The sequence below is a fragment of the Lepisosteus platostomus genome, chromosome 4 (genome assembly GCF_059453375.1).
Source record: "Lepisosteus platostomus isolate fLepPlt1 chromosome 4, fLepPlt1.hap1, whole genome shotgun sequence".
NCBI classification, from domain to species: domain Eukaryota; kingdom Metazoa; phylum Chordata; class Actinopteri; order Semionotiformes; family Lepisosteidae; genus Lepisosteus; species Lepisosteus platostomus.
In genome coordinates this window covers 27,341,832-27,369,413 of record NC_142614.1, presented here as the reverse complement: position 1 = coordinate 27,369,413, position 27,582 = coordinate 27,341,832, and the positions used below count along the sequence as shown (strand labels likewise).

The following is a 27,582-nucleotide window of genomic DNA, read 5'->3' as shown; positions in this document are numbered from 1 at the left end:
ATATGACTAGGAATCACAGGAGGTGACTAATTACACGATACCTGAACGACTTTTGATCACGGTTCCAAATCTTGTATTGCGCTGCGAAAGTACCGCGAGATCGCCTCATTTTGGCAGCCAATCAACATGGAGCACACCGGAATCAGAGGAGGAGCACCGCACGAAAGTAAACAAACAACAAATACAAAATGACAATCATGCAATAATGGACAGACATCAGTGCTGGCTCCAAAATTTGATGAGCCTCTCCTCCATTTGCACAGTCCAAAACACTCGCTTTCCTTTTTTCCTTGCAAATGCATTGTATGTAACTGTACTTCCGGTTGCGCGCTCATTGGCTTTTGACTGTCGCAGACACAAGAGCCCACCCTTACGACTTGCGAATCGCTACGAAAAAAATCAAACCTGTTTGATTCTATCAAAGCAAGTCGCAGAGAGTCGTAGGGGCTATTAAGAGCACTATGACTGAGCCGCTGGGGGTGTCACACTACACAACTGACGGTAACGGGCACACACGCTGCGACTCTCTACAACTCACTGTGATTTTCTTACGATTATGTAAATGAAGGCTACGACTGAAAATCCTAGGAAAAACTCATCTCATAGAGTGACGCCGGCATAAGGAAAGGGCATTTAGTAATCAGGGGGAAAAAAATCTGCCAAACCAAAGAGTGCATTAACCCTAAAACGATGCATACATAGGCATATATTTTGTAGAAAATAGTCAACTTAAAAATTTTTAAACATGTCAGGGTTCCACCCCAGTTTCCAGGTCTGTCCTTTCCCAGTTCTGGCAATAAAGTTAATGGTTTACAAGCTTTTATTTTGTCATAATGCAGTTGTAAAAGGTGGAGTTGAAACTCATAAGCAGTAAACCATGTGTGCTACAATAAAGCACTCTCTATTCTGGAAGACGGACATCATAGAGGGCCCTCCTCAGCAGGACTATTCATCCGTCGGATTGCGGGCTTCACCTCTGGCACAATGAGATGCAATCTCATTAATCTGAGTCCTCAAAGTCAGTCTGAATACTACAGAAGGACAGAAGGATATGAACCAGAAGTTTGCCTTCTAACACTTTTAGATTTTGTTCAAATGAGGGATCTAGTTTTCCTTAAAAATGTTCTAAAACCTATACCCCCCCTAGACTCATTGGTGAGAAACACTAAGAATCATTACCAGAGATCTCAACGAATTAGAAACCTAGTTTAAATCTTCCTAGAAAGGTGAAAATAGTTAGCTGCATGGTACAGGGCCGGCTAATTACAGGTTCTCTTCCAGCCAACACATTTTCATGGGATGGAATCCTTCTTAGCAGACATGCACCATCTGCCACTGACACAGGATCCTCATCGCCGTGGCATTATCCCATCATGATTAGGCCGACTTGCACTTCTCCAGCCTGGTCTCATAGCTTTAGCCAATTTAGATCCATTAGGCCTTGGCTGGGCCTCAGGACTCCACAGCGCACGGTGTGGCAGGACATTGATAAGCTCACCAGGGCCAGTCTACTCAGTCTTTCAGAAGAGAGGAGAGACACTGAAACAAGCACATCTTTTTCTTTACGGAACTGCAGTGCCTTTTGTGCCTCTTTAAGCTGACACTCACGTCACAGAATGAGCATTTCTTTGTATTCCTCTTCTGGTAAAATTATATAATGCATTAGTAAGGCCTCAATGTGAATATTGTGTACTATTTTGGTCACCATGTTACAGAAAAGATATTGCCGCTCTGGAATTAGTCCAGAGAACAGCAACCAGATACATTTTGCGGGCTGAAGAGAATGTCCGAAATTGACAAGCTGAAGGAACTGAACCTTTTAATTCCTGAACAGAGAAGACTATAAGGGAAAGTAATACAAGTATTTAAAATCCTCAAAGGCACTGAAAAAGTCAACCCAGCAGATTTCTTCAGAATGAACATCTGGTTTCACACGAAAAAGAGGACACATTTGGAAACTTTGTGGAAAAGGATTTAGAACTGAGAACAGGAGGCAATTCTTGATGTAAAAGGTTGGGGAAGTAGGGAACAAAAGATGGTCAAATGGCCTCCTCACTTTTATAACTATTCTTACTAACTTCAGTTTCCCTTCAAGCACAGTAGTCTATGTAAATCCCACTGCATCAGACAAGAATCAATATCCAGGCTCTCTGTTCATCTGTTATTGAAAAATTCAAAAGATACAGTAAGGTAAGTCTGCACAGACGAAGAAAGGAGTTCAGTTTGCTTAAAAGAGATTTTATTCTTTTCTTTTTGGTTTAAATAGTTTTTCTTTTGTTTTGATGTGAAAGCTTTCTACAGCTCTACAAAGAAACATAGCTTGGCAACATCTTTATAAGGCAGAAAAGTCTTGATGTACAGTGGCTCTCTGCTGCTCACTTTCTGCTGTAGCCTGGAGGCTACAGCAAGCAAAATTTTCACCTTCCACATTGGCCTACTAAGGTTAGGCAATCCTGCACCGGGAAGGTTTTCTAAGTCTCTTCAAAACAGCATTTTTATTAAGGTGTTACAATTAAACCGACTGCGGTTGCTAATAGCTAAACTGCTATGAAGCTTGCGGACATTGGCTCTACAAGACCAAAACTGGCTAGCCCCAGTACACAAAGGTTTAAGTAGCCACCTATCCCAAAGTCCCTCTGAAAAAGTTAAATCAGAATGTTGTAATCGTATTTGGCCACTTGAACCATCAGGCTACACTCTTATTTCACTGAAGTACAAGAGTACATAGGATTTATTTCAGGATTTCAGTGCTGTCAGTTTAGCTAGAGGACAGCAGTGCTTTTACGTTTCAGTATGACAGAACCATAGATACTGTAGTTCAGTAAGACTTTTCACTTGGGTGAGTTTAACAAACCTACTGTGACAGCTAACTTAGAACAAGGAGCACGCACAACAATGCATACATTACAGTCAGACCTAACATGGCTTTTTGTACACCACACTTTTAATCTATTACTTGAAAGAACAACAAGCTACAACATTTGTATCAGATCAATATTAGCAAATTATATTCAATATCATGTAATGTAAAAAAAAAACCTAGACAGTAATTCAAAATTATCTCAATTTATCTTTATACTGACACAAAGTGTTCAAAACATAAATATTTTTTATTATAAGGAAAACATTTAAGGAACAGCAGATCACACCAACAGATGTAGAATGTTAATGTCTTAGTCTCATTACTCTCAAATATAGATCTGTACAATGTCAAAGATGTATATAACTTTAAGCCTGTTTTCAATCCCATAACACAAAGCTATTTGCCATTTTGACACTAGCAGGGCAGATATTTTCAAGACCAATTTGTTTAAAGCACAAACCTGCATTACCACTAATTAGTGTAATAACCTGGCCATTTTATTTGAAATGAATTGTCAAGGCACATTTACAGCAGTTGCTCTGGACTAAACTTTTCTATACGTTATGCCAGAGAAAAGCAAAATGCTGATGGATTTATGAGACAATTTAATACCTTGTCATTTATGAACCAGCTTCTCTGAAGTCCAGTTTGGGGGCCAGATGAATCCAAGAACAGCAAGTGGAAACTGTGGAGAAACATTGTGAAGAAAATAAAAATGAGAAAAGAAAAACTTGCATTCTGTTACAGTTAGATTCTCCATCACATATATCACATACTACAGACAGAACCCAAATCCTTTACTGCCTTTGATGAATCACATAAGGACAACTGTCTTTTTATATAACAACACAGCAATACTACCATCATAAATAAAACAGGAACTTTGCTACAATTATTTGACTTGTATGACTCTAATAATCAAATGATAAAATTCAGGAAATGCTGTAACAGGCTGTGTTTTGTCCATTAGCAAAAATGTCGATCAACCCAGGACTAGGCCTGTGTGAAAGTGGGGTTTGAAGATGGTTCTTGTTTGGCCTATAGCCAGATTTATTGTGGTAAAATAATGTTGGACAATGGTTTTTCCGTGCTGCTAGACTGCCTACAGGAAAAAGGAATCATATTTCCATAGTCTGTCCAAAAAAAAAAGGTTCTTTGTGTACCATTGCTCAGATTCTCAATGACTGACGGACAGAAGAGGCCCGTGATGAAACTTTCTATTTGCAAGAAGAAAGTGGTCGAGAAATTCTATCTTTAACGGAATTATAATTGCTAATCAGTCACAGAAATATAGCCCGCCCTTTGTCATCTTCCAGAGCCTTAGAGATTAGCCATCTGCCATTCAGTATTTATGGATTCATTCTAGCTCAGAAACATTTAAAGGATTCTACTCCCCTATAGCACTGAGAAGGATGTTGTTAATTTTAAAACCAGCAAGCTCACGCTGATTAAATTTTGCGCTCATTTTCCAAAAATTGATTTTATATTTGGAAGGAAAAACACATACTATAGTTCAGTAATAATGTACTGTGTCAAGTACTACTTAAAAAGTTTAGGACTTATTTAATTAAACAGGAGAGGCAGACAGCTGACACACAAATTAATTTAGCTTGACAGTTTTTATTTAGGGCTTCTTTAATTGCTTAACCAGTACGGGCACGTGGCTCAACGCACAAGTGCCAGACGTCATCAGTTCAAGCCTCAGTCAAGGCACCAGTTGAGCGGGACCGAGACTATCCTAGTGAAAATGCACAGCAGGCTATTCAAGCACCACAGCTGTAGTGATGGAATTAATCTAGGTTCTCCCAGCTCTCACAAACCAGCTGTGAAGTCCACTCTGATTTGCACTAATTGTCAAATGATGAATGGCTGAGCAGGTGGGTATGTTTTCAGATCACTCCCGAGTGGGTACAGGAATCACCGCCACACAGCCTGGCTGTAAAACAACTGGCCATTTCAAATTGGGAGGACATATAATAAGACAAATCCCAATCTTCCTGAATAAGAACTTAACATCTAGAGTAGGCACTTGGGTAAATTGCTGAAAGTCCTACTGCTCTGCTCAGGAGTCTCTTCAAGCTTTAAAACCTTAATGGTCCCTGAAATATTCATTAATTCATTTAACAAAAACGTAGGATGTTAAAATGCCAAAAGAAATGAATTCTGCACATGCCGGGGCCCCATCTTAAAAAACTCATCCGTTTTGCACTGATTAGGTGTGAATGATCATTAGGACTTCATCCCCTACACAAAATATGACTCCTAATTACAACAGGCAAATGTGAGTTTCAAAACCAAACTGCCAAATACGAGGATCCAGATTTCTGCAAATATTCTCTCTTGTGTTCTACTGAGAGTAATCAAAGTAAACGCGGAACACTTGTGATACCCGATCAATTTTCATCTTGATCAACAAGCTGAGGAGGAATAAGAAGGACTGAACTTGCAAGGAAAGCAGGGAGCTCAGACACAGACTCACCAGACAGAAGGAAAGACTTGCCATGTGCTGTGGGAATACCCAGCCATAGAAGTGCTGTTTTAAAACTATACTACAGGAGGACCAGAGGGCTAATAGAGTTTTCTTTCCGCCTGAACCCTTATTACCAATCTGAGCCCATGGCGTGTTTAATGAGAAGTTTGTCCTTGTTCTTAACAAGCTGAAGACTTCCAGAGACCTATAAAAACAGCCACCCTACAGAACCAGAGTTGGATATTCCTCCCTATTTGAGAGTCTGTTACTCTGGCCTCAAATTATTCTGTACATTTATATCATGTATCCCACAAGTATGTCTTTGGGCTCTGCTATATCATTTTCTTATTCCCAATGCCTGTATGCCAAGGTTTCTATACCTAACTACTATTGTGAAATGCACACAGGTAGATAACAAAGCTCTATTTACAACAAAAATAAAAGAGGTGAAGAACACTCAGGCTTCAACTTATAAAGCATAAGGCATTTAATTTATTACTGTTGTAAATAACCCATGTAAGAAATGAAGCATCAAGGAGTAAAAAAAAAACCCTGGTTAGGTCATACAAAATCTAAAGGTATAGCTGGAGGACAGGAAATCGATTGCACTACTTTTGCATTTAATAACCTACCCTTTCTGGAACAATAAAAACATGCCATTTCCACCAACCCACCAAGGTAAGTCGCCAAACAAAAAAAAATCCAAAAAGCAAAAGGGCAGTCCACAGCAAATTGTTTCCATAGTTTTACAACTCAAATGAGAATAGTTTTCTCTGAGCTTCATCTGTTTCTTGGCCTTTCCCATAAGAATGTGTACTTTCCCCAGTCAGTACCACGTTTTTCATCTGGCACCAGCAACCACAAAGTGTACCATTACACCATAATGCTATATTATTCACTTGCCTTTCCAAAAGACTTCTGTAAGGAGTGGCAACTCCATCTCCCAATATTTGTTTTCATGAAACCACTTACTGTAGTTTCATAAAGAACACATAACAGACTGGGCTTACTTTAGATGTCCAAAATGTGTTCGAGTAGAGAATGCATGCATAAAATGGCCTTTGATGTTATTTAAAAAGCAATAGCCCCGCTCTAGCACATACGTGGCACTCCTCTTCTTGCCTACTGCCTAAAAAAATACTGTTGGCCCACAAGGCAAAATGATATGTTCGCTTTATTGATCGGAACCTGTCAGCAGGAAGCTGCGCAGAAACTGGATGGATTACCGTGAATCACTGCCTGCACAGCGCATGATTTACAAAACTGTCCCTAAAATGTCATTTCAGGTTGGCCTCCATGCTTCTCGCCCTGTCCTACATCACAGCAGGACCCTTTTTTTTTTTAAGATGCGGCTCAAAAGTAAAGTATGAATCTGAACATGACAGGCAATCCGCATAGCGGCTACGCCTGCAATCGCTATTGAACTCCTCTATGGAAAGCAATTAACCCCGTGCGTCAGCCAATTTCTTGAGGAGGCACAGCTGGATAATGAAAAACAACGATTAGCAAGACAGAAAGACTTCTTTAGCGCGCATTCGCGCAACACGCATTTGGCTTCTAGCTCCGGCGCTGGTTTCTTTCTGCCCCAGTTCTTTTGATTTTTTTCCTCAAGTTTGTTAACGATTTACTGTCAACCACGCACAGAAGCAGCAAAAGACATAATAATGGGATTACTGTATTTGGTAATTTTTTCCCCTGTGGTATTACGTGAAGTGAATGCAGTGCAAGAGACTTAAGTTTTTCTGCTTGAATCAAACGGAGTCACGAGGTTACTAGCGCACAAACCCTTCTGATTACGATGAGACTCAGCCAGTGAGACACCGGAAAGAGGGTAGAATACAGCTTCCGCAGTACGCATTCACGGAAAGCTAAAGTTTATTTTAAGGAGCTCAGGCTAGATCTTAACCTAATCATTAAACAAGACAAAATTCCTTCCCGAAACACCTACAGCCTCCAGACCTAAGTAGAGGCTATCAAAAGCACATCATCACCTTCCCCCTACATCACAAAAATAATCCTTGCTCTTTCATTTAGTACTGTATGTCTTACCAAAACACGCTACTAATCAAAGAGTGCAAAACTACAATCAGTACAAAACTCTACCCTCTTTAATGCTAGCTTGAAGACATTCTAGGTTAATCAACAGATTTCCTTTAACGTTAATTGGTATAAAATAGGAGTCAGCTTTGATAAGTTGATTCAATTAAAACAAAACAAACCCCAATGGTGAAATGCAACAGCACTCTCATGATGTGCATACTGACAGCACCCTATACCTGAACAGTCAAAATAATTGTAAGAAGCATAAAAGTATTGCATATTGAGTCAATAATACAATATGTATTACTGAATTTCTGTTTTTCACACCAAGACACCAGATCAAATTCCTTGTACAATATACTTGGGAAATAAAGAGATACTGATTCTATCAATATCTTATGGATGGATATAAAGTTGCTCTAAACTATTTTTACTCAGTTCTAATGTTATAGAGACCATGATCACTCTCAAGGTCTTTTATTTCTCTTCATGGTACTGCATGCAAGCAAACTTACAAATTGAAGGCTGTATGCCCTGTATTATGTACTGAATACTTGTATAAACAGATCAGGTTTATTTGAAAGCATGCGTTTGTTATTAAAAAGGCAGTGTGGTCTCATCCTTAAACCTTGACAGAATGCTTTTCCTTTATTGCACATTGTTCCACCTTGGACAACCGACTGTAGGTCACTGAAGCATAAAAATCAATGTGCTTCAGGCCGTCTTGGCTCAGGCACAGGAATCATGAATGTTGAGATTTGAATTTTGGGAAAGTAAATTTCACCCAGGTAATTTCTGTTTGTAATTATGCAAAACAAAAAGGCTATCTAAAAATCAGGGCTCATTTACTCATGGCTCAGAAGAACACAGAAAAACTTTTTAAATGAAAAAGTAAAATTTGCCCAGTAGAGAAACAGAATAGATAGAAAGCTGAACAGTAGGGTAATGTGTCCTCCTGGGTTAAAGATACCCTGGCAAAGTCATTCCTTTAAACCCCAAGTTGAAAGTCAAAGTAACTTAATAACAGGTTACATTCCTTCATGTCATCTGCTTACAGGGCAATTTACATTAATGATTAACCTGCTAGACTGCCATCGCTGAACATATCCACTTAAATTAAACTTTGTCATTCTGTATTGGCATCTCATATGAAGAAAAAAAAAATTAGAAATGCAAAAAGAACAGTACTGACAATACAAAATAAGACTAGAGGGGCAACATAAACTATCTTACCCTTTATAGCAAAACCTGAGTGCATTTACAGTGGTGAAAACCAGCACGTTAAACTTTTACCTCTGAACATTTCATCCAATGTTAAATGCGAATTCAACTATCAGCCTACCAAGTCAGTTTCTAACTAGTATTATGGTTTAAAAATACTATTTTGACAACAAACCTTGTTTAAAAATAACCATGAAAGGAAGTGCCACTTAAAGCATTTTATGAAAAGATGAAGCGATCAGTTATTTTCACATGAAGATTATTAACGGCAGTGAATCTATATATTTGAACATTCAGATGCTGTACCAACCTACGAATCTCTGGCAAAGCACACTTGTGCAGCAGAAAAAGGTATTTTAGCTTCACATTCCCAGAAACGTGTGTCCAATGTAGATTAACAGCATACACTAATCAAAAACAAACATGTTGACTTTACGGCTATAAGTGACAAAACCCATGATTGGTATAGCAGACAGACACACTGGGAGGATAAACTTGGGATAATCTATTATTAATTATTATTATTATTATGTCTGCCCACAGTGATAACAGTTCTTTAAAAAAAATGCATACCAAACCACTACTGAGATTAGACAAGGTGCGAACCTGCTCTGAAATCAAGGTACCTTAGCATATCACTAAATTAACTTGGCACAAGCTGACTGAGTGAAAACGTGCTCATAAGAACATAAAGAAACAAACAAGATGTGGCGTTTTGGCTCATCTGAGCCGCTTGGTAGTTAACCCAAAGATCTGCTGATTCTTCAACAACATGGGGAAGTTTCACACTTCCACAACCCTCTAGATAAATCAGTGCCTCCTGTTCTCAGTTTTAAATTCACTTCCATATAGTTTCCACTTGTAACCTATCCAAGTACCTTGTAGTCTCTACGGTTCCTATTTCACTGTTTTGGAAGACATCCACTGGGTTGACTTTGTCAATGCCTTCGAGGAGTTTGAATACTCTTGTATCTGGTCTCCACGTAATCTTATCTGTTCAACACTGAAAAAGTTTGGTTCTTTCAGCTTGTCAATGTAATTCTTTTAAGTCCCACAATGCATCTGGGTGCTCTATCTAGGACTAACTCATGAGTAACAATACATACAGTATATATATTTCAGAGCAATATATGCTCAAAGGCATATCCTTGTGAGGGAGGTACAGCATTCGACTCACTTGTTCCACTTAATTTTCCACATTGGAAAATTAAAGGAAAAATGTCTGGTTCAGTAGCTGACTGAACCTGATCTCCAGCCCCACGAGCCGCACTCAGCCTCCTGCAGAGATCAAGCACATGCCTGCCAACTGATGTCTCAGGGATGACCGTCAGGCAGGGGGACCACAGATGACTCACCCTGCTGTTAGCCCAGCTCTTGGCGTGGCCCCAGAGCTGTAGCCTAATGCCCATATTCTTTTTCTGCACTGAATCCCAAGACATGGTGTGGTTTGCACCTTATCCCCTGGTCGCAAGACAGATGCATGAAGAAGTTAATAATAATGGCCCTGTACCGTCCCAGAACTGGATGCTCCTCAGATATGGGCCTTTCTGAACTGGAAATACTTTACTTTTTTTTATTGCTCCACTGGTACGGCCGCTCTTTTAGTAAAAAATGTAATTTTCCCTGATATAAAAGCACTTCACATGAAAAACAAGAGTATGAGGAAAGGAAAAGCTATAAATGCTATTCTGGCTTATCATTACAGGTCTCACAGACGCAGCAGGACAGACTGTGTGTGTATATTTATATAGAAACAAGTGTCCAGCAACAAGGCCTCTCCACTTAACTGAACAGATTCTTATTTTCAACGTAAAGGCCTATGAAGTCCTTGCTTTCATACTGGGTTATTTCTCACGGAAAGGATATTTAAGGAGTTTTGTAAATAGCACTTAAAATTTGGTTGAAAGCCATGGCAAGTTAAACAGGTTTAGCTCAATTTATCACCTTTCAGCCACTTCAAAGTCAAGCACTTGGTAAACAAGTTTTAAATCGGATAACTTCAAACCCTGCTGAATGCCCACACTCCCATTAACTGGAGTAAGTCTGATTTTCAGTTTGCATGGTCTCCAATTTTCACAGACAATTATCCAGATACCACCACAGCAGTATGATGATTTGGATCCTTTGGTCCTATTTTTGGTTTAAAGCAATCATTTTCATAACCCTCTCCAAAACATCCCATATGAAATAGTGCAAAAAGTCACGAGAATGAACAAATCATCAGAGGTCATGGCGGACACTCCTGATATCTCTGTAAGATGCATCTTCAAAGCATTACAGAAATTTAACAACTTAAATATTTTAGCACAATACAAGCAAGCACTAATGTAAAGCACCTGCAAAAAGGTGTTTATTATGACCTTCCACTAATCCAAGCATTATTCATTCTAGGACAAAACCCCATTAATACTATAATCGAGAACGGTTGCTGAGAAAGTAGTTTACCCAGGTACGTTAATGGTTAAAAACAACAGATTCCTCCCTATCCCTTTCAGAGCCCAGCTAACAGATGAAGGACTGCACCAGGCTGAGTCAGGAAACCCAGGCTAGTCAGCCATTCATCAGCAAGACAGTGGTACCATCAATCCACTGTACTGTACTGCCGGTTTGAGAAATCAGAGATAATGCTCAGGATTAGCACAGCCATACCGCTGCAATGCTGTATGGCTATGTATTAAGAATTAAACCTCTCTGAAGACATTTTGGAGACTTAAATGTTATGCATTTCTTATTTAAGCCATTCATCATCCAATTCAGGGTCACGTGGGAGCCCGGCAAGCAACGTGCCCACGGCAGGATACACCCTGAACAGGACGCCAGTCCGTCACGGGGCACACACAGACACAAACATGCACACTCTCACACCAGGGCCAATTTCCCACAGAAGCCTATTAACCTACCAGTACGTTTTTGGCCTGTGGGAGGAAACGGGAATACCTGGAGGAAACCCACATGAACACGGTGAGAACATGCAAACTCCACACAGACAGCAACCCAGGTTTGGAATTGAACCCAGGGCCCCAGCGCTGCAAGGCAGCAATGCTGACCACCACGCCACCGTACTGCCCTCTTATTTAACATGTTCAAGCAATTCCTGCATGACTGCCGTGCAGAGTCAAGCAAAATCTTAAATATAGTTTACCAGATAATGCATGTATGCATTCCTAGATGCAAATCTCATACACTTTTCTCTTTCTCATGTACATGTAGCCAACCTTAAAAGTACCTAGAACATGTAGATAAGATCCTTCCAGAACACTTTCATCAGCAGATGTGTATTTTTTAAAGATGAATTCGCTTTTTGTCACACAACCATTCCTCACTTCTGATAAACTCTCAAGAGCAGCTTCACTTCACATTGGTGTGAAGTGGCTGCAAAATCAATCTAAATATTTTCTTTCCCGTGGAACAGACCTTTATAAAAGCAGAGCCTACTTGGAAAATGCAATATATCACTTTGAGACTGTTCTGTTTTGTCCGTCAGGACCCATAGTAATTTATATCTCTCGTCTGGGAATCTTCCTTCTCTGCCGAAACACCCATAGAATACACAACAAGAAAAGGTCTTTTAAAATCTGTGCCATACAGAAAGGCGTTGCACCTTCCACTGTCTCAGTGCTGTACCTGCTAATGACATCTAGAGCACTTTTCTTATGAAAACTCTCCTTCCTATTACAGTTGCAATATTCTAGCCTTTCCTTCCTGTGCTTCCAGACTCTGTTACGCTAAGGGAGCATACAGTATGTACAACATATCCTGTATCTCAGAGTAATAAATAGCTATAATAAAGCACAGATAAGGACAGAAGATCAACACAAGAGAAATATTACCGGAACTAGCTACTGCTGATGTGCCCAACTTTTACAAAGCAGGAAGTACAGGGGTAAAATGCTATGGGGAATTAGAGTCGAAACGTACTGGACACATGACTTTTACCAATATGGAAATGCTGGGTAATATTTCTACAGCTTTTACAAAATAATCCATGTGGAAAAGTTCTGAGCATTCCTTAATACTGAACTTCTGCATGGGAGTTAAGTACCTTAGGCAGCTAAAGAGTCTTTGTCCCTTTAAATTCTCTTCAATATTGAGGCTTTTAATAGTAGCAGTTTTTGCCTTACCTAGTTTCACTTTCATCTAAACAAGTGATGCCGATTCTTAAATAAAAACATCAGTATTTCAAACAAAGCAATGACTGTTTTAATTTTACTTAAATGAGCTGCCGAGAAGAGTGACATGGCTTTTAAATTACAGAGAGCAATATGTCCAGCAATAAGATCCTAAGGGTATGGGGTGACAATTGTTAAAACTACTGCTCTGCCTACACTAAGAAATCTACATGCCACAAGCCACCTCTGGCAGAATATTACTGCATATGCAAAACTTTTACAGGTAATTCAATTATCACAAACCACAAACAGGAAACTGACATTCTGATTCAACATATCAGGTCTGACAAAAGATTAGTGTTGTGCAACATGATATCATCATGCTACTCTACTTGACTACATCATCACAAGGGGAAATGTTAGTGACATTTAGGACATTCCTGATCTTGCCTGGGTCAGGACTCCGGAAAATGTCAACCTCCCGAACTGCTTTGTGTAATTAAGTTTTTAAAATACCATAGTTTGATTAGCATGATGTCTTTTGTTTGCTGGCTGCCAATAGGTTTTGTTGATAATTACCATCCGTTTTATATACATACCACTGCTGCACCAGTACTAGCCAAGCACGTAGTCTTTTCAAATTTATAAAGGGTCTGCTGTTATCCATTTTGCCACTCTAGAGTGGAGCTGAACACTTCCCCACTCTTTATAACATAGAGATGGTTTTGCTCCCAGGTGTAACTGCCCTTCTGTACACTGCCCTCTATATAACTCCAGCCCAGCTCACGGATATTATCAGTGCTTGCTCCACATTCTACATAAATTGTTCTTTATTACATTATTGTAATACTTTATTTCTTTATTGTAGCTATTTATTTACATAATAGCTACAGTGTATTAGGTCATATTAACACATCTTTAGCACTAATGTGAGCTCTATTGTGGACTTCTAAGAAGAAGCACACCTCATAAGTTCTGTTTGTAAAATCTTAAATAGTGATTTAACAATAAAAAAACAATAAATTTATCAGCTTTATCACCCTGCAACTCACAACTGGCAACCCACTGAAGTTCAGCAGGTGTGAGTACCTGGCTAGTACCTGGATGGGAGACCCAAGGTTGCTGCTGGAAGAGGGTAGGGAGGGTCCTAATGCCCCAGTGTAGTGACGGGGACACTATACTGTAAACAGGTGCCGTCCTTCAGATGAGACGTAAAACCAAGGTCCTGACTCTCTGTGGTCATTAAAAATCCCAGGGCATTTCTTGAAAAGTTACCGGGCGTTCTGGCCACATTTCCCCCTGGCCTTTGCCAATCATGGCCTCCCAATAATCAATTTGGTTTTATTACTCTGTTCTCCTGGCACACTTTAGCTGCCGTCGCATCATCTAGGTGGGGGCTACACATTGGTGGTGGTGGAGGGGAGTCCCCATTACCTGTAAAGCACTATGTCCAGAAAAGTGCTATAAAAATAAGGAGTATCATTAAATTAATTATTATTGCTGATTTACAAAACCAGAGCTAAGAACCCTTTTTCCTACCATTTGTTCAAACTGTGGCACAGGTTTCTGCTCTTCTGTGTGAAGTAAATCCAGAATCCAAAATAAAGGAAGTTTTCTCGCGAGTGAAGCTTCAGTCTTTTGGAACTAACAAGCCCATCACAATGTGATTTAGCACACCAGTGTTCTCTGTCAGAACAGAGAACACTACACTACAGAACAGAACAGAAAGCACTTCGCTACAGAACAGAGAACAGAGAACACTTCGCTACAGAGGTCGGGAGTCAGTTAATGCCGTGGTAACAAAAAGCAGCACTGAAAGGAACGGAAATTTCATTATTTTCTTTGCCGATAACTCATACATTTCTACCTTGGTCATTAATAAAGGTGAATTCTTTAACACTAGCTGAGCTAAGCTACCAATGCTCCCATTTGAATGCCACTTACATAAGAGCTATGATAGCTTAGCTGAACTCTCACTTCAAATCTAGCATTAAATACAATGTCTTCTTTGATAAAAAAAAACACTCATACTAACTCACATGTGCTTTACTATTACCATACCAAAATAACAGGATGGGCAGATGATTCACAGACCTAAATACAGAAAAGTTACATTCCGCACATAAGTAGTGACCCCAAAGCCTGTTTTAACGAGAGAAATTAGCCAGTCTATCTAGGATGGTCACTATGTTTAGCAGGGTCCACAAAGTCACTCACAGAAAATCAGTGCTGACAAAGGAAGGGGTGGTAGTGGAAAAAACAAGCACTGACACTCTGGCTTACATACAGTAACAACAAAGCTACAGGTTTCATTTCAATCTATCGCTCTTTATCACAAAACTCCATTTTGAAAACGCTAGTTGCTCCTCTGGGTGAATCCACAGATAAGTTTACACCAGGACCTGCCCATGGGCATTTCTGGCTAAGCAAACACAGGAAGCAGTGAATACAAAGATAACAGTAGGGTCCTCAGTAGGGCCTGGGAGCACTTCATGTAAAGGTAAGTTGGGTGGGTCTCTTCCTGAAATCGTTATTAACACACACGGCTCTTAACACGAACCCTGCCAAGGACCCACCCATGCATTTTTGGTCATGAGGCGGCAAAGCAAAACAGCAGAGAGAACTGAAACTAGCCTTGTCCCAAGCAAAAATCAAGTATGTTTCAAACTGTAATGTAGCAATGAGAGATTAGTACTGATCTGATTCAGCACGAAGAACTCAAAACTTTCCTTCCCCACCGTGCCTGATAAACAACTTCTTTCTCTCTTGTTGCTTACCCTGTCCAAACGGCGATCGCTACTCATAGCAGAACTATGCCAGGCAGAATTGATTACATCAGGGAGGGGCCCCAGCCCTCCTGCTTAAGGCTAAGTTACAGTTTCGAGTGCACGTCCTTGGAAAGGAAAAGGCAGGACCTGCAGACAACCTGTGAGAATATAGGGGAGAAGACGCCAACTTAATACAGATGAGCAACCAAGGCCAGAATCACACACAGGATGCCTGTCGCCGTGGGACGGCAGTGCTATCCACCACAGCACCATGAAACCCAATAATGTCCATCACATAATTCAGTCAGTTACACACTTTATAAGAGTCCTTAAAAACAGCTGAATGGGGCTGAACTGTAACAACTCATCACGTGCGCTCAAATTCCTTTGACAGTTCCAAGCGAGGACTTTATGAGCAACAATCAGCCAAACGTCAGCATTTAGCTTCACATGGGAATTTTGACATGAAATGAACGCTCATGTGAAAATGTAAGCTAAGAAAACTATTTATAGAGACGTAAAGTACAGAGCAATTTTCAATTATTCAGCAGGGGTAAAGAGGATCGCAAATGACCCAAAATTAACCAAGACCATTTTAAGAATATTCAAAAGCTGAGTGCAACATAGACGGTAATGTATAAAATCAAAGAATTCTACAACCCCCAAGTTTGAAACAATGCAACCTAAATCCTGCCTCTCCATAGATCGGCACAGTGCTAAACTCAAACTCCCATGAATACCAAAAGCTGGACAGCCCAATTGCGCAGTGGTTAGCGGTGCTGCCTCAAAGCGCTGGGGCTGTGGGTTATTCTGGGGTGCTGCCTGCGTTGAGTTTGTATGTTCTCCCTGTGTTCATGTGGATTTTCTCTGGGTTTTCCTGTTTCCTTCCACAGGCCAAAGACCTTCTGGAAGAATTGGCCCTGCTGTGAGTGTGTGTATCGGCGTGTGTGGGCCCTGCAGTGGACTGGTGTCCCATCCAGGGTGTACCCTGCCTTGCTTACTGCTTACTCAGATAGGCTCCAGCTCCCCTATTGTTTCTTCCCACAAGCTGTCAGATTACTGAACTCTACCCCTACCACTGGCTCACACTGATGTTTTTTTTTCCCTCACACTGCTTGCCTGACTTTTTTTTTTTAACTTGTATGTTATTTAACTTGTTGTTGTTGTTGTTGTTGTTGTGGCTGCTGCTCTGTGTTTATGTTTTTGGTGATTCCTTTAACGTCTTTGTATTGGAGCATACATGCAAATAAGCATTTAATTGCACCTGTGCATATGACAATAAACTGAACTGAATTGGATGAAGCGGTAAGAGAATGGATGGATCAACTGAATACCTAAAGCTGTAAAATAAGACCACCAGTAATGATTATGGACAAAATGAGCTTGTTTTAATGAAAGGATTCTCTTTTCAATTTTTACCCACAAAATTATTAAAAGCTACTGATCCACATTTGTAACTGGGAAAAAACTTGCTGGCACAATTCAAACTTTGTTACTAGTGCAAGCATGTACTGTTGCTAATTTTGCAGGAAAAGATTTTGCAATTCACATCACACTGAAAGTTTAACTGTATTCTGTGTCACTTGCACCTAATATAACAATCACTATTGTTCAGTACACATTTTTGTATGGTCCACAATACATTCTTTTTATAATCATAAGCAACAAAACTCTACCGACAAGCCTTGTGAAATGAATACACTTGTGGACCACTCACCATTGCTGCAATTCAAAAGCAGACAACTGCAATGGAATTTTAAGATCGGAAACAAAATCAGAATACAAAAAAAATGCTGCTGACTTGAGCATTTTTTAAAAAAGGCAATTTTTGTGACAATTATCTAACATAGCTTAGTAAGGCCTGAAAATGAATTAACTGGATTAATCAATTCCTTAATTAGAAGTGAACATGCTTTCACCTTACTAGAAACACCTTCTGCAGAATCACTTACAAAAGGACCTTTCATCCCACCCCATGGGACAAAGGGACAGAGCAGCAATTTGCTTAAAAGGGATCACACAGCACATCAGTGCAGGAGCAGAGATGAGGCCTGAACCAGGAACCGTCCAGAGAATAAGCTCTTTTTCCTTAACCAGCAGCTCTCCTACCATCCACCCATCGTTTTTCAGGAGCCCTTAGATCAGTGGGTTTCCGTCCCACAACACCTCAGGGTTTGCTGTCGTTTGTTCCAACTGGACCTTTAATCACCAGTTACAGACCCCGATTATGACAGACCTGCCCTCTAGTTCCAGAATTTAGAGGCTGGTTTCAAAAACACTGTAAAGTACATTATTTCCACCAACACTAGCACACAGACTTTTATGTGGTTTCTCCTCAACATGCCAATTATGAATTTTCTCTCGTATTTCTGACTAAATGGCACTTACTGTAACTGGCAATCGATTGATGACAGAGGATTAAGGATGAAGCTGTATCGGACAACTGCCTCAGGGAGACTCCACTCCTTCTTTCTGCTTGAGCGTGACTGGTTAGATTTCGTCTTGCACACCTGAGCGCTGCCCTGAGACGCACCAATTAGCACAGGGTTTATGTAATGTCATTTACCAAACCGCTTTATACCTTACGGTGTCGCGGGAAGCAGGAGCCTACCTGGAAAACAACGAGCACAAGGCAGGGTACAACCTAGACGGGGTGCCAGTCCATCGCAGGGCAAGTGCAAGTCAATCATACATGTGGACAATTTTGAGGCTGTTGAAAGGCCACTGGTCTCACTAACACCACTTCCAGCAGCAACCACAGCTTCCCAGGAGGTCTCCCATCCAGGTACTGACCAGGCTCAACCCTGCTTGGCTTCACAGGGTGATATGGCTGCTGGCTTGCACAGGGTTTATACCGATTACAAATCTCACAAATCACTGGGGATACCCAAGAGTCCAGTTAAAAAAAAAACAGCAAACGAAGGAGGTAATTCCTAGACCAGGACTGACAGCTGGGAGCAGCAGACACTGAGTGTGTGTAGTCCCCCAACACCACCACCAGTCCATCACAGAGCGCACACACACACACACTTTACTTAACTATGCAAATTAATCGGCATGTAATGACATGGGAAGAAAATGCACACTCCACACAGAAAGAGCCCCAGGCCAGAATTCAACCCTAATCCAAAGAGCTTTGACATAGAACTCTAACCACTACACCACTGCAGTGCCCACAAGAACAAGTCTTCATTTAAGACTCATCCCAGTGACCGAGTCTCCTTCTCAAACAAAACATTCATTTGACCTTTTTTTTTACTTTGCAAAAAGAGTTTAAGAAGACTTAAGCATACTGGAAAAATAACCGTCACGTTACATATAAATGCATTAAGAACTGATTTTTTTATTTTCTATTTTATTACTAATTACTATTATAATTACTTATCTACACTGAGAAAAATAATGAAACCATTTCGTGGCCTAATGTTCCCTATATTCCACCTGTGACGGTGAAAAGAGGAAAGGCAGACCAACTACTCACACCAACACCTGTGTCAACGAGTTTAGCAGATTCTTTCCGTCTCCGCTGCAAGGTTACACCGAATTCAAGGGAAGCCGGTTATACCTGTGCACATACCTACGAAAATGACTAGATCTTATCCAAATGGCGAAAAAACATCAATAAGATGTTAAAGAGCTTCCATTTTGATCCACGTCTATAGTGTAATCACTGTCCTCTAATAAAAACAGCGTCCGCAGGGCTTTGTAGATCTTCTTTAACGACTCGGGTTTTTTTGCATTCAATGAACTAGCACTAGTTTAAACCATCTACATCATTTTTTTAAATTTAAATATGCTCCAAAGCAAAACAAATTGGCCATATAACCAATGGCTAACTGGTTCACCATCCTAGGTTGCTCATCGTATTTGTATTGTTACTACCTGTCTTGACGCACTAAATCCTGTTCCAGCATGATTAACAGGGGGAAGATAGTTTTACTGAGGTTTTCAATACAATTTCGCAAAGCTGGTAAATCGAAATTAAAAAAAAATGTACGAAACTAAAACCACAGAGGATCAGATTAGCAAAAAAAACAACAATAGCATCAGGTTTATAAACCAATCAATATAAAAATGTTTTTATCTATGTTAAATTTAGTTCGACAATCAAAAGCATATTGATCGATTTCAGTTCCTTCTTATTTACCGTTTTAAGTAAAACGACGGATGGGATGTTTTTATGCCCCTCGAGTCGTACAGTAGATTTCCTCCTTTGCATACCATAAGATCAAATACAGGAGGTCGCACAGTTAACACCAAATCCCTAGCCTAATCTTATTAAAACGTGAAAATATCAGCTCTCATCAGACAGACGTATCTGAACAAAACACAAGGTTTACCTGGCAAAATTATTCTACACAGGAAGTGATGCCAACTTAAATAGCATTGGTGCTCTGTAAATTTCCGCATATTTCTCCAACAAAACATTAAGACCAGAAAGGAAGGGGTTACTCAAAACGTACTCTAAAGGAGTAAATCGTAATTTAACAGAGTAAAAATACAGCAGTACTGTATTATGCAAATTATATATATACACCCATTAATATATCTGACAGCTCCTGTGGCTGTGGCTTTGTTTCGTTCTACCAATAGAGGCGAGCAAACCGAGACAAATAAAACCATACAGAATTACCCTTCTAATTACACAGACTCCAAAAACACAAAAATACTGGTAGAAATTAATAAAATCCAAAGATCTACCTCACTTTCACGTGTTTATAATAGAGACGCATCTGATACTACATTTGGGATGCGCTAGTAATACTAGTAGTATTAAACAAAGGGGGGTTACAGTAAATACACTGATGATTAAAAATCCCCCGTTGAAAGCATTCAGACAGCGGTCACATCAGATTCAGTCCAGAGTCTCTGGAGTTAAACAATAGCTCCTCTGTTCCAGTCTGCCCCCTTTAAAACCTCCAGTGGCTGCGGATTCCAGCTCAAGTTTACCACCACCATTTCACACACCAGCCAACGACATTACTGGGGCGGGCGGAAACAGGGTTAAAATGATCCTTAACCCTTTCCGAGTTTTCCGAGGTCAAATGATATCTAGAACAAACTTTGTTGATTTTCCCCCCCATCTTCTAAGTGTTTTTGATTAAAACAAACTCAGCGGTACACATATGTTACCTTAAACGTCAGGTTTCCAGACGCCTTCTTTCATTGAAATTGCAGCTCCGAAAGTGTTTTAAATCCACTGTTTTGTTTACTTTGGTGCAAATCGTCTTAGGCGAGATAGCTTAAAAACCTCTACTGCATCCATCCACTCATATGACATTAAAGCTCTCAAAACAGTGATCACATTGACTGTGCTTCTTCTCCAAGTGCAGTGTTCTCGCCAAAAGTTGTATTTCGTGTACTTTAGGTTTTTTTTGCTTCGGGAAGTAACTTCCTGTTAGCAGGGTAGCACAAAAAAATACAATTACTTATATCCTTAATTGAAAAAACTTTAGTAGTTCAAGCCTGACAATCAGAAAGAAAAAATCAAAATGTCCACAAAGCGCAAGTATACAAAAGGCGAAAAAATGTCCACCGCTCAGCGCAGCTCCAGAAGACGAGTATTTCTCCTTTTTTCAACCCCAGGCTTGAACACAAATCCTGTTAAGCCTTTTTTTCTGAAAAGGGGACGCCGCACCCATATGCATTCAAATCTGACACCCCCGCCAACTTCTCATTAATGTGAAAAGGCTACATGTACAAACAGATTCGCCACAAATTCACACACAAACACGGGGAGAGCTAGCAAGCAAGCAGCACAACTTGCACTCCGGTACGGCGTAATTCATGCTCTGGCAGCGATCAAGTCCCAGCCAGCCGAGCACAGCAACAGCCCAGCAAAACAGACCAGACGCCTAGGTAAGTCTGATTGGGGCTGATTGGTTTCAGTCTGACTTCGAGATCAGGTAACATAGTGACGGACAGTACAGTACAACCAATGCTAGCTGCATATCTACCATGTATAAACCAAGACCGCCAATACCCAGTGTGGAGGCGGGACCCCCAAAACACACAGCATGTTTGGTTGTTTTCCTCCTTTTCAGTTGCTGTAAGAATGAAATCAAAAGTTAGAAATGTCAGCAGGAACTGACTAATTGTGTCGCCTAACAGCGTGTTACGCTTTGTTTTGATTTTGGGCATCCTTACTTTATTTCCTTATGTCACAATAATGAAATAGTTAAATTTTATTTAAAAACATGTTGTGCAATCCAAATAAAACGATATACGACTGTGAAACAGTAGCGTGTGTTATCCGAGGCACTGCTGAAGTATTTTTGTGCACACCAGTTTTTCCAAACGAAATGTGAATAAAAATCACACGGCAAAACACCTGCATCTACTTTGCAACAGGATGACTTTAATCAAGGCAATCGACCAGAATCCAACTAAACACGATGATGCCCATCTACATCTTCTGTCTTGGACTTGTTAATCATGTAGGGTCTGATGTATTCATTCCACTTTATGGCCTGTTCATGTCAAATCTGAGAAGCTCAGCAAGGCTGGGAGACCCGAAGAAGGCTCCACAGCCGAAACGTGTTTTCTTTCTTCTCTTTTCAGCATAGAATAAACCTATTACTTGTTCCTTTGCAGCCTACGCATGCTGGCGCAGCTACCCACCTGAACTAAGAATAAATAGGTTGCGGATTTTAATGGTGCTGGTGGACAAGCAGGTTTCTCTCATCCCTCTATTGAGAGTTTCCACAAAATGACAAAATCCGCTGTAAGACGTGAATCCTAACTGTTGTTAAAGTGTTTCTGACTACTTGGTCATTAAAAATCCCATGGCACCATTGTTTTATTTTAAAACAAACGCAAAACTATTGTAATAAATAATTTACGGCGCAGCTCATTATTTCCATAATTTATTACTATTTTTAAAACGAACAATTTTTATGTTTAACCTAAGTCTCTCAAAGAGCGATGTGTGGAAAATAGTCAGGACATGTATATACAGCCACTAGTGGGCGATAAACTCCTAGCAGCTGCAATTCGTTTTAATAAAATACATGTACGTGCCTATAAAATAAATAAACGATTCAATTAGTATCAGATGTCTATTGCATTCCTCTCTGATTATTATTATTATTATTATTATTATTATTATTATTATTATTATTATTATTATTATTATTATTATAAAAAGTCAAGCGATACATCAGTATCCTTCAAGAGTCATTAGATTTAACGGAGTCTGGTTTCATAGTTTGAGTCTGGCCCTGCTTTAATCGAGGTCTCCCTGTCTCCCAGCCTCCGACAGAAACGACGTCGATCCGAAAGGTGCGCAATTATCAGAGATTTTGGTTGCAAAGATTATTTCTTTTGGGAGAGAAGGAGAAATATGAAAGGGGTTATCACGCGTTTTGGCTTGACAAATAAATGCCCAACAGATGGGAACGAGATCGGTGTACCCCAAAACTCGGAGACGGGAGGCAAACGGTGCAAAGATCCCAAGAAATATATTAACTAATTCCTTGTTAAACTATTTTACTTTAGAGTACTCGCTAAAACAAGTGGTACACAGACCCGTTTTTGTTGTGCGAGTTAAACGTCTTATTCTTAGAATAGCATGTTTATTCTTGGCTGCTCTTTACAGAAATTGTAATGCCTTATACCATATATGCTGTAGGATAATATTTCTAATGTATAATTTGTAAATAATATCGGTTCACAAAGTCTAACATGCTATAGAACTAAATTTTGATTATTCCCCCTATGCGTGCACGGTGTCTATCACCAGACAGCTTGATGTCTTAATAATACAATTAAGAGTTTTATTCTTTGTACAAGGTATAACTAACAGTTATTTTGTTCATATCGTATTGTTCATTTGTGCTATATAGGTCATGCAAATCTTCCTTCCACATAATTGCTTCCTAATATTAAACATAACAGCTTGCATTAAAAGTGTTGGTAAATTATTCCCGCTGTAATGTACTTGGCAGTTTATGGTTCGAAAATACTTACAAACAGCAGGAAAATACCTAGACTCGTCGGTTCGTTTTCTGATAGGAGCACTAGAAATGAACCGAAGACTTGAACCCCCATTGTATTTTAATAGTAATTGTCACTTACGCGTTTCCATTTACGAGCTGAAATTTTTGGCCCTAATGGCAACAGCGAGGGATGTGTGTAATACTAGTTCTGGTTGCAAAATGGGAATTCCCGGGCGTTTGTTTAGAGGAAAAACTTTATTGGATTTTGACTTAATCCTGGAAAATACGTCAATATTTGTAAAACCCTCCGATTTCTATACATGCAGTAAACTGTCCAGTCTCGGAGAGACACGTTAGTTTTTACTGCTCCATAAAGTGCCAGGAACTCCGGTTCTTTTTTAAGCTGTTTCTGTTCTGATCTTTCCCTAGTGTCTCCGTTTTCATTCGAAGATAAACAGTTTACATTAAAGTTTTCCAATAAATCTCTTGTATGGGTCTAAATGACACTGGCTGCTCAACCAGTAAAGACCCGTTTAGAATGCAGATTGACTTTTGTGGCTCAGATATTGCTGGGGTGAAGCTCAGTCATCTTGGAGACAGTGCTTCTCTGGGGAATTGTGCACAATTAAGATTACTAGTGGAGTGTGGTGGGTGTTGCCCAGACTGCAGTGACAATCCTAAATAATTGGGGTATTTTGGGTATACTAAAAAACTGCTTTCTTTTTTTTAATAGAATTTAACAGAACAGCATGTATTGTACCTCTCTTAAGATATTTAGGTATTGGATCCCTCGTTCTGCCTTTGAAAAGGCCACTGAGCTCTGAGACCGAGTCATGTCGGAAGGAGACTGAACCAGGATTCCCCAAGTGGGTGCACAGATGGATGTGCCCCTCCTCCAGTTTGCACTGATCAGTAAGCATTAACCAAATGGCTAGGATGTATCTACCTACACTTCCTTAGTCTTCCCTGTGTGCAGTTGTGTGGATAGGAGCTACAAGCCTATCCATGGGAAAAGCCCTTGGCTAATCTAAATTGAGTTGATGCAATGTTGATTCTAATTTTTTTTAAATGCCAGTATTTATTTAAAACCTATGACATGTCCTTACTCTTACAAAGAAATAGTTAACATTTTCAACAATGTTGTTAAAATAAAGAAGATTGCTTTCCCATCTATGATTACTGTGTAACGATCGTAAGTCCCTCCTCTTAAGGGCTCTTCGGCTCTTTTTTGTTTCTGTTGATTTTTTGCACCTGCCTCCTGTTCCAGCCCCTCCCTTTAAAAGCCAGACGCTCCTACCAGTCTGGGCTCAGCTTTGGAAGATGGACTCCCGGAAGCCCGCCTACCAGCAGGTCCAGGAGTGGCCCGACAGTATAGGCTTCGCAGCGGTGTCCTGACCATCTGGGTCCGGGGCTTGGAGCGCCTGGCCCCATTACCCCTTTCTATTTCCCTGTCCCTTCACCGGATCCCGCTCTGGTTTTTAACTTTTGTTGTGTCTGTCATGGATGGATCACCCGGCTCACTCTAGATTACTCTTCGGACTCCCCTTGGACTTTCGCCTGGACCACGCCCCCCGAGCACCAGTGCACCGTCGACGCGCCCCCCCAGTTCATCTACCAGCCCTGTTCCTAGTCCTCTCTCCCCCATGTTTGTTTCATTCCCTTCCGGATTCTATCGTCTGCGTAGGGTCCTGATTAGCTCTTTGTGACATATTGTACACTGTGCAATCCATTCCTTAGGGTAGTCTTCAGCTTTGAGTTAATTTAGGACTAAATTGCAAAGCAGTTCTGCATCTCTGTGTCAGTGGGTACTAACTGCCCCCCTAACTATTCCTAAATGAGTGGAAGGTGCTGTAGTATGTGCCAGTCAGCACATGGTGGAAATGGGTTTGTTTGCCATTTGTGACCCCCTTGGAGTACCGTTTGTGTTTAAACGTCAGATAAACTCATTTACATGAACCCAGTGCCCCTAACTATAATGCCCTCTAATTTACCTCTTTAATTACAAAACAATAATGTTTTTAGATGTTTATCACTCACTTATGACAAGCCAAAAATGTCTGGTATGAAAACACGTGTATCCAGTGCCAGATTTCCCATTAGGCACAGTGCCTAGGGCCTACGAAGGAGGGAGACCCTAGTGACTAACGAAAAACAAGCTGAAACAACATGCTTGCGATCGACTATAGGTGCTCCAAATTAATAATCATATGCTATCTAGCTGCTGTTCTAGAAACTAGAAGTATCGAAGGGATGGTCGCTTGACTTGCTCGACTCGCTCAATCACGGGGTTTAGCATTAGAAAAGTTTAAAGTGCATCATGTCAATCAACGTAATTCAATTGGCATTTACCCCTCCTTTTGCACATTTCAGAGCAAAAGTGCCTGGGGCATACGAACACCTAAATCCTGCTCTGCTTGTATCACTATCCTTTGTCAAAGAGGCAACAAAGGAAAAATGAGGAAGAAGTAAGATGAGCTGTTTGGCTTACACAGTACAGATGTGTGGTTTGGACCACGGATTGTGACCTGTTGACGAACATTCACTACTGGTTTATGAGACAGCTGGGTGTGGTTTCCCTATGTGGCATCGCACAGCTGGCCAAGAGGGGAGTGTACAAGCTGCAGGCCTTGCTGATAGCTGAGATCTTGCAGCTCTTGCTGACCACATCTCATCATCACTCTGCCATTTGACACGAGTTGCTGCAGACTGCAACTGGAGCAGCATGAAAAATGACAGCTGGCTCAGTGGTACACATTGTGGAGGAACATGTGCATAGACCTCACCATGCCTCCTTATTGGCGCAAGGGTTGCAGTACTGAGCTAATTGTCATTCTAGATTTGAGCTATTAAAATCAAACTCAGTACCATATTTGTGATTTATTAAACTTTCAGATAGGTCTCTTTATTTCACAGAAACAGCTAATTTATTGGCATAGGATATTTTTCTCCCAAGAATTAAACTCTTTAATTTTCTACGGGATGGATAGCCTCCTCGAAAAAAAATCTAAAAAAATCGCATTGTGCAGATGTGATGAAAAACATTGCCCTGAAATTACAGACAAAACTCCACCTGCCAGAACACATTCAAGATTATAGTATCATTCTATGCTTTTATAGACATTTCTTGTAATTGACAGGGAGGTTTCTAACTTTACCAAGCTCACTGACATCAGGTTCATTAGGAGTAGACATTCTCCTGTAAGATGTCATAGATCAGGCATTTAAAATGATTCAGTGATAATTTCAGCCACCATACAGTGCCTGGTCTTGCTGTAGAGGACATTAGCGAAAGTAAAGCTCAATCCTTTGCACCTTGGCTCTCATCCTAGAAACTTTAAAGTTTTAAGCTTTAAATTTATCAATCCCGTCTTCTGAACCTTGAGACTCTAGCATAATGTTTTGATATTCCATCCTGATCTGTTAACGCAGAAAAACTTTGTCATATTCTGTAGTTTCCAGTGTAACAGCTGTTATAATTTTGAAGACATCTTTATCTACACATATATTACTATAAGTACACCAATCCTGTGAATTATTTTACAATAAAAAACAAGGATTTTAATCAAGTGCGTGCATACACACAGGGGCACCCTCTAACTGATTTATGCAGATTGGCACAGTAATTCAAAATTAAAATAGTTCTTGAATTTAGCTGTAATTGTATTGCATATTATGTATATTACAGTGCTCACAAAATAATTAAAAAGGCTTGGACTAGACTCCAATTGAGCAGTTTTTTGATAATCTAAACTTTTACATTTCAGAAAAATAGTAGCAGCTTTTTAAAAATTGGATAAAATGTGTCACTTGCCAGAGCCATCTGGAGCGAAAACCCCAAGGAGAGCTGAGAAAATTAGAAACGCTTAATTTCATGCAAAGATCTGAAAGAAGCATTCTCTTGATGCTATTGTTTCGTCATCAAGCCAGCATTGCCTGTCACTGGAAGTAGCTGAAGGTTAAAGGCAGAGCACAGAATATATTCTAGAGGGACACAGCTGTCCTCTGTCTGTAATATGCTGGAAGGATCTGGAGGTTGGCAAAAACTTCACACAATATTGTGTCATACATGTGATTGTACACAGCAGCAAAGGTCTTTTCAGGTGTGGACCACTATATATCTGGTGTGATGGACTGTGTCCCTATTTAGTCTGAGAAACAAGGTAATAAACCAAAG

General features: G+C 40.2%; 1 protein-coding gene and 1 long non-coding RNA gene across 6 annotated transcripts in view; one reads left to right on the top strand and one right to left on the bottom strand.

Moving 5' to 3' along the window:
• erbin (erbb2 interacting protein) overlaps positions 1–21,193 on the bottom strand; it is a 130,159-nt gene extending 108,966 nt beyond the window's left edge. For 2 of the 5 annotated variants that reach the window (XM_088629299.1, XM_088629301.1), the window contains exons 1-2: positions 20,605–21,193; positions 3,476–3,548 (exon numbers count right to left, since the gene is read on the bottom strand). Coding sequence is in view for 2 of the 5 variants with exons in the window: in XM_088629297.1 (XP_088485423.1) it covers positions 3,476–3,548; positions 19,619–19,695 (150 nt within the window). In the remaining 3 variants the exon portion in view is untranslated. Of the gene's footprint in view, positions 1–3,475; positions 3,549–19,618; positions 19,809–20,604 lie in introns of those variants that run through there. The other 3 variants (XM_088629297.1, XM_088629298.1, XM_088629300.1) reach the window with 3 other exon arrangements.
• An 11-nt stretch (positions 21,194–21,204) lies between these two features.
• On the top strand, positions 21,205–27,127 carry LOC148673071 (uncharacterized). The gene is made up of 3 exons (XR_015935931.1): positions 21,205–21,330; positions 24,179–24,320; positions 24,676–27,127. It is a non-coding gene; the product is annotated as an uncharacterized LOC148673071 (long non-coding RNA).
• The last annotated feature ends 455 nt before the right edge of the window (positions 27,128–27,582 follow it).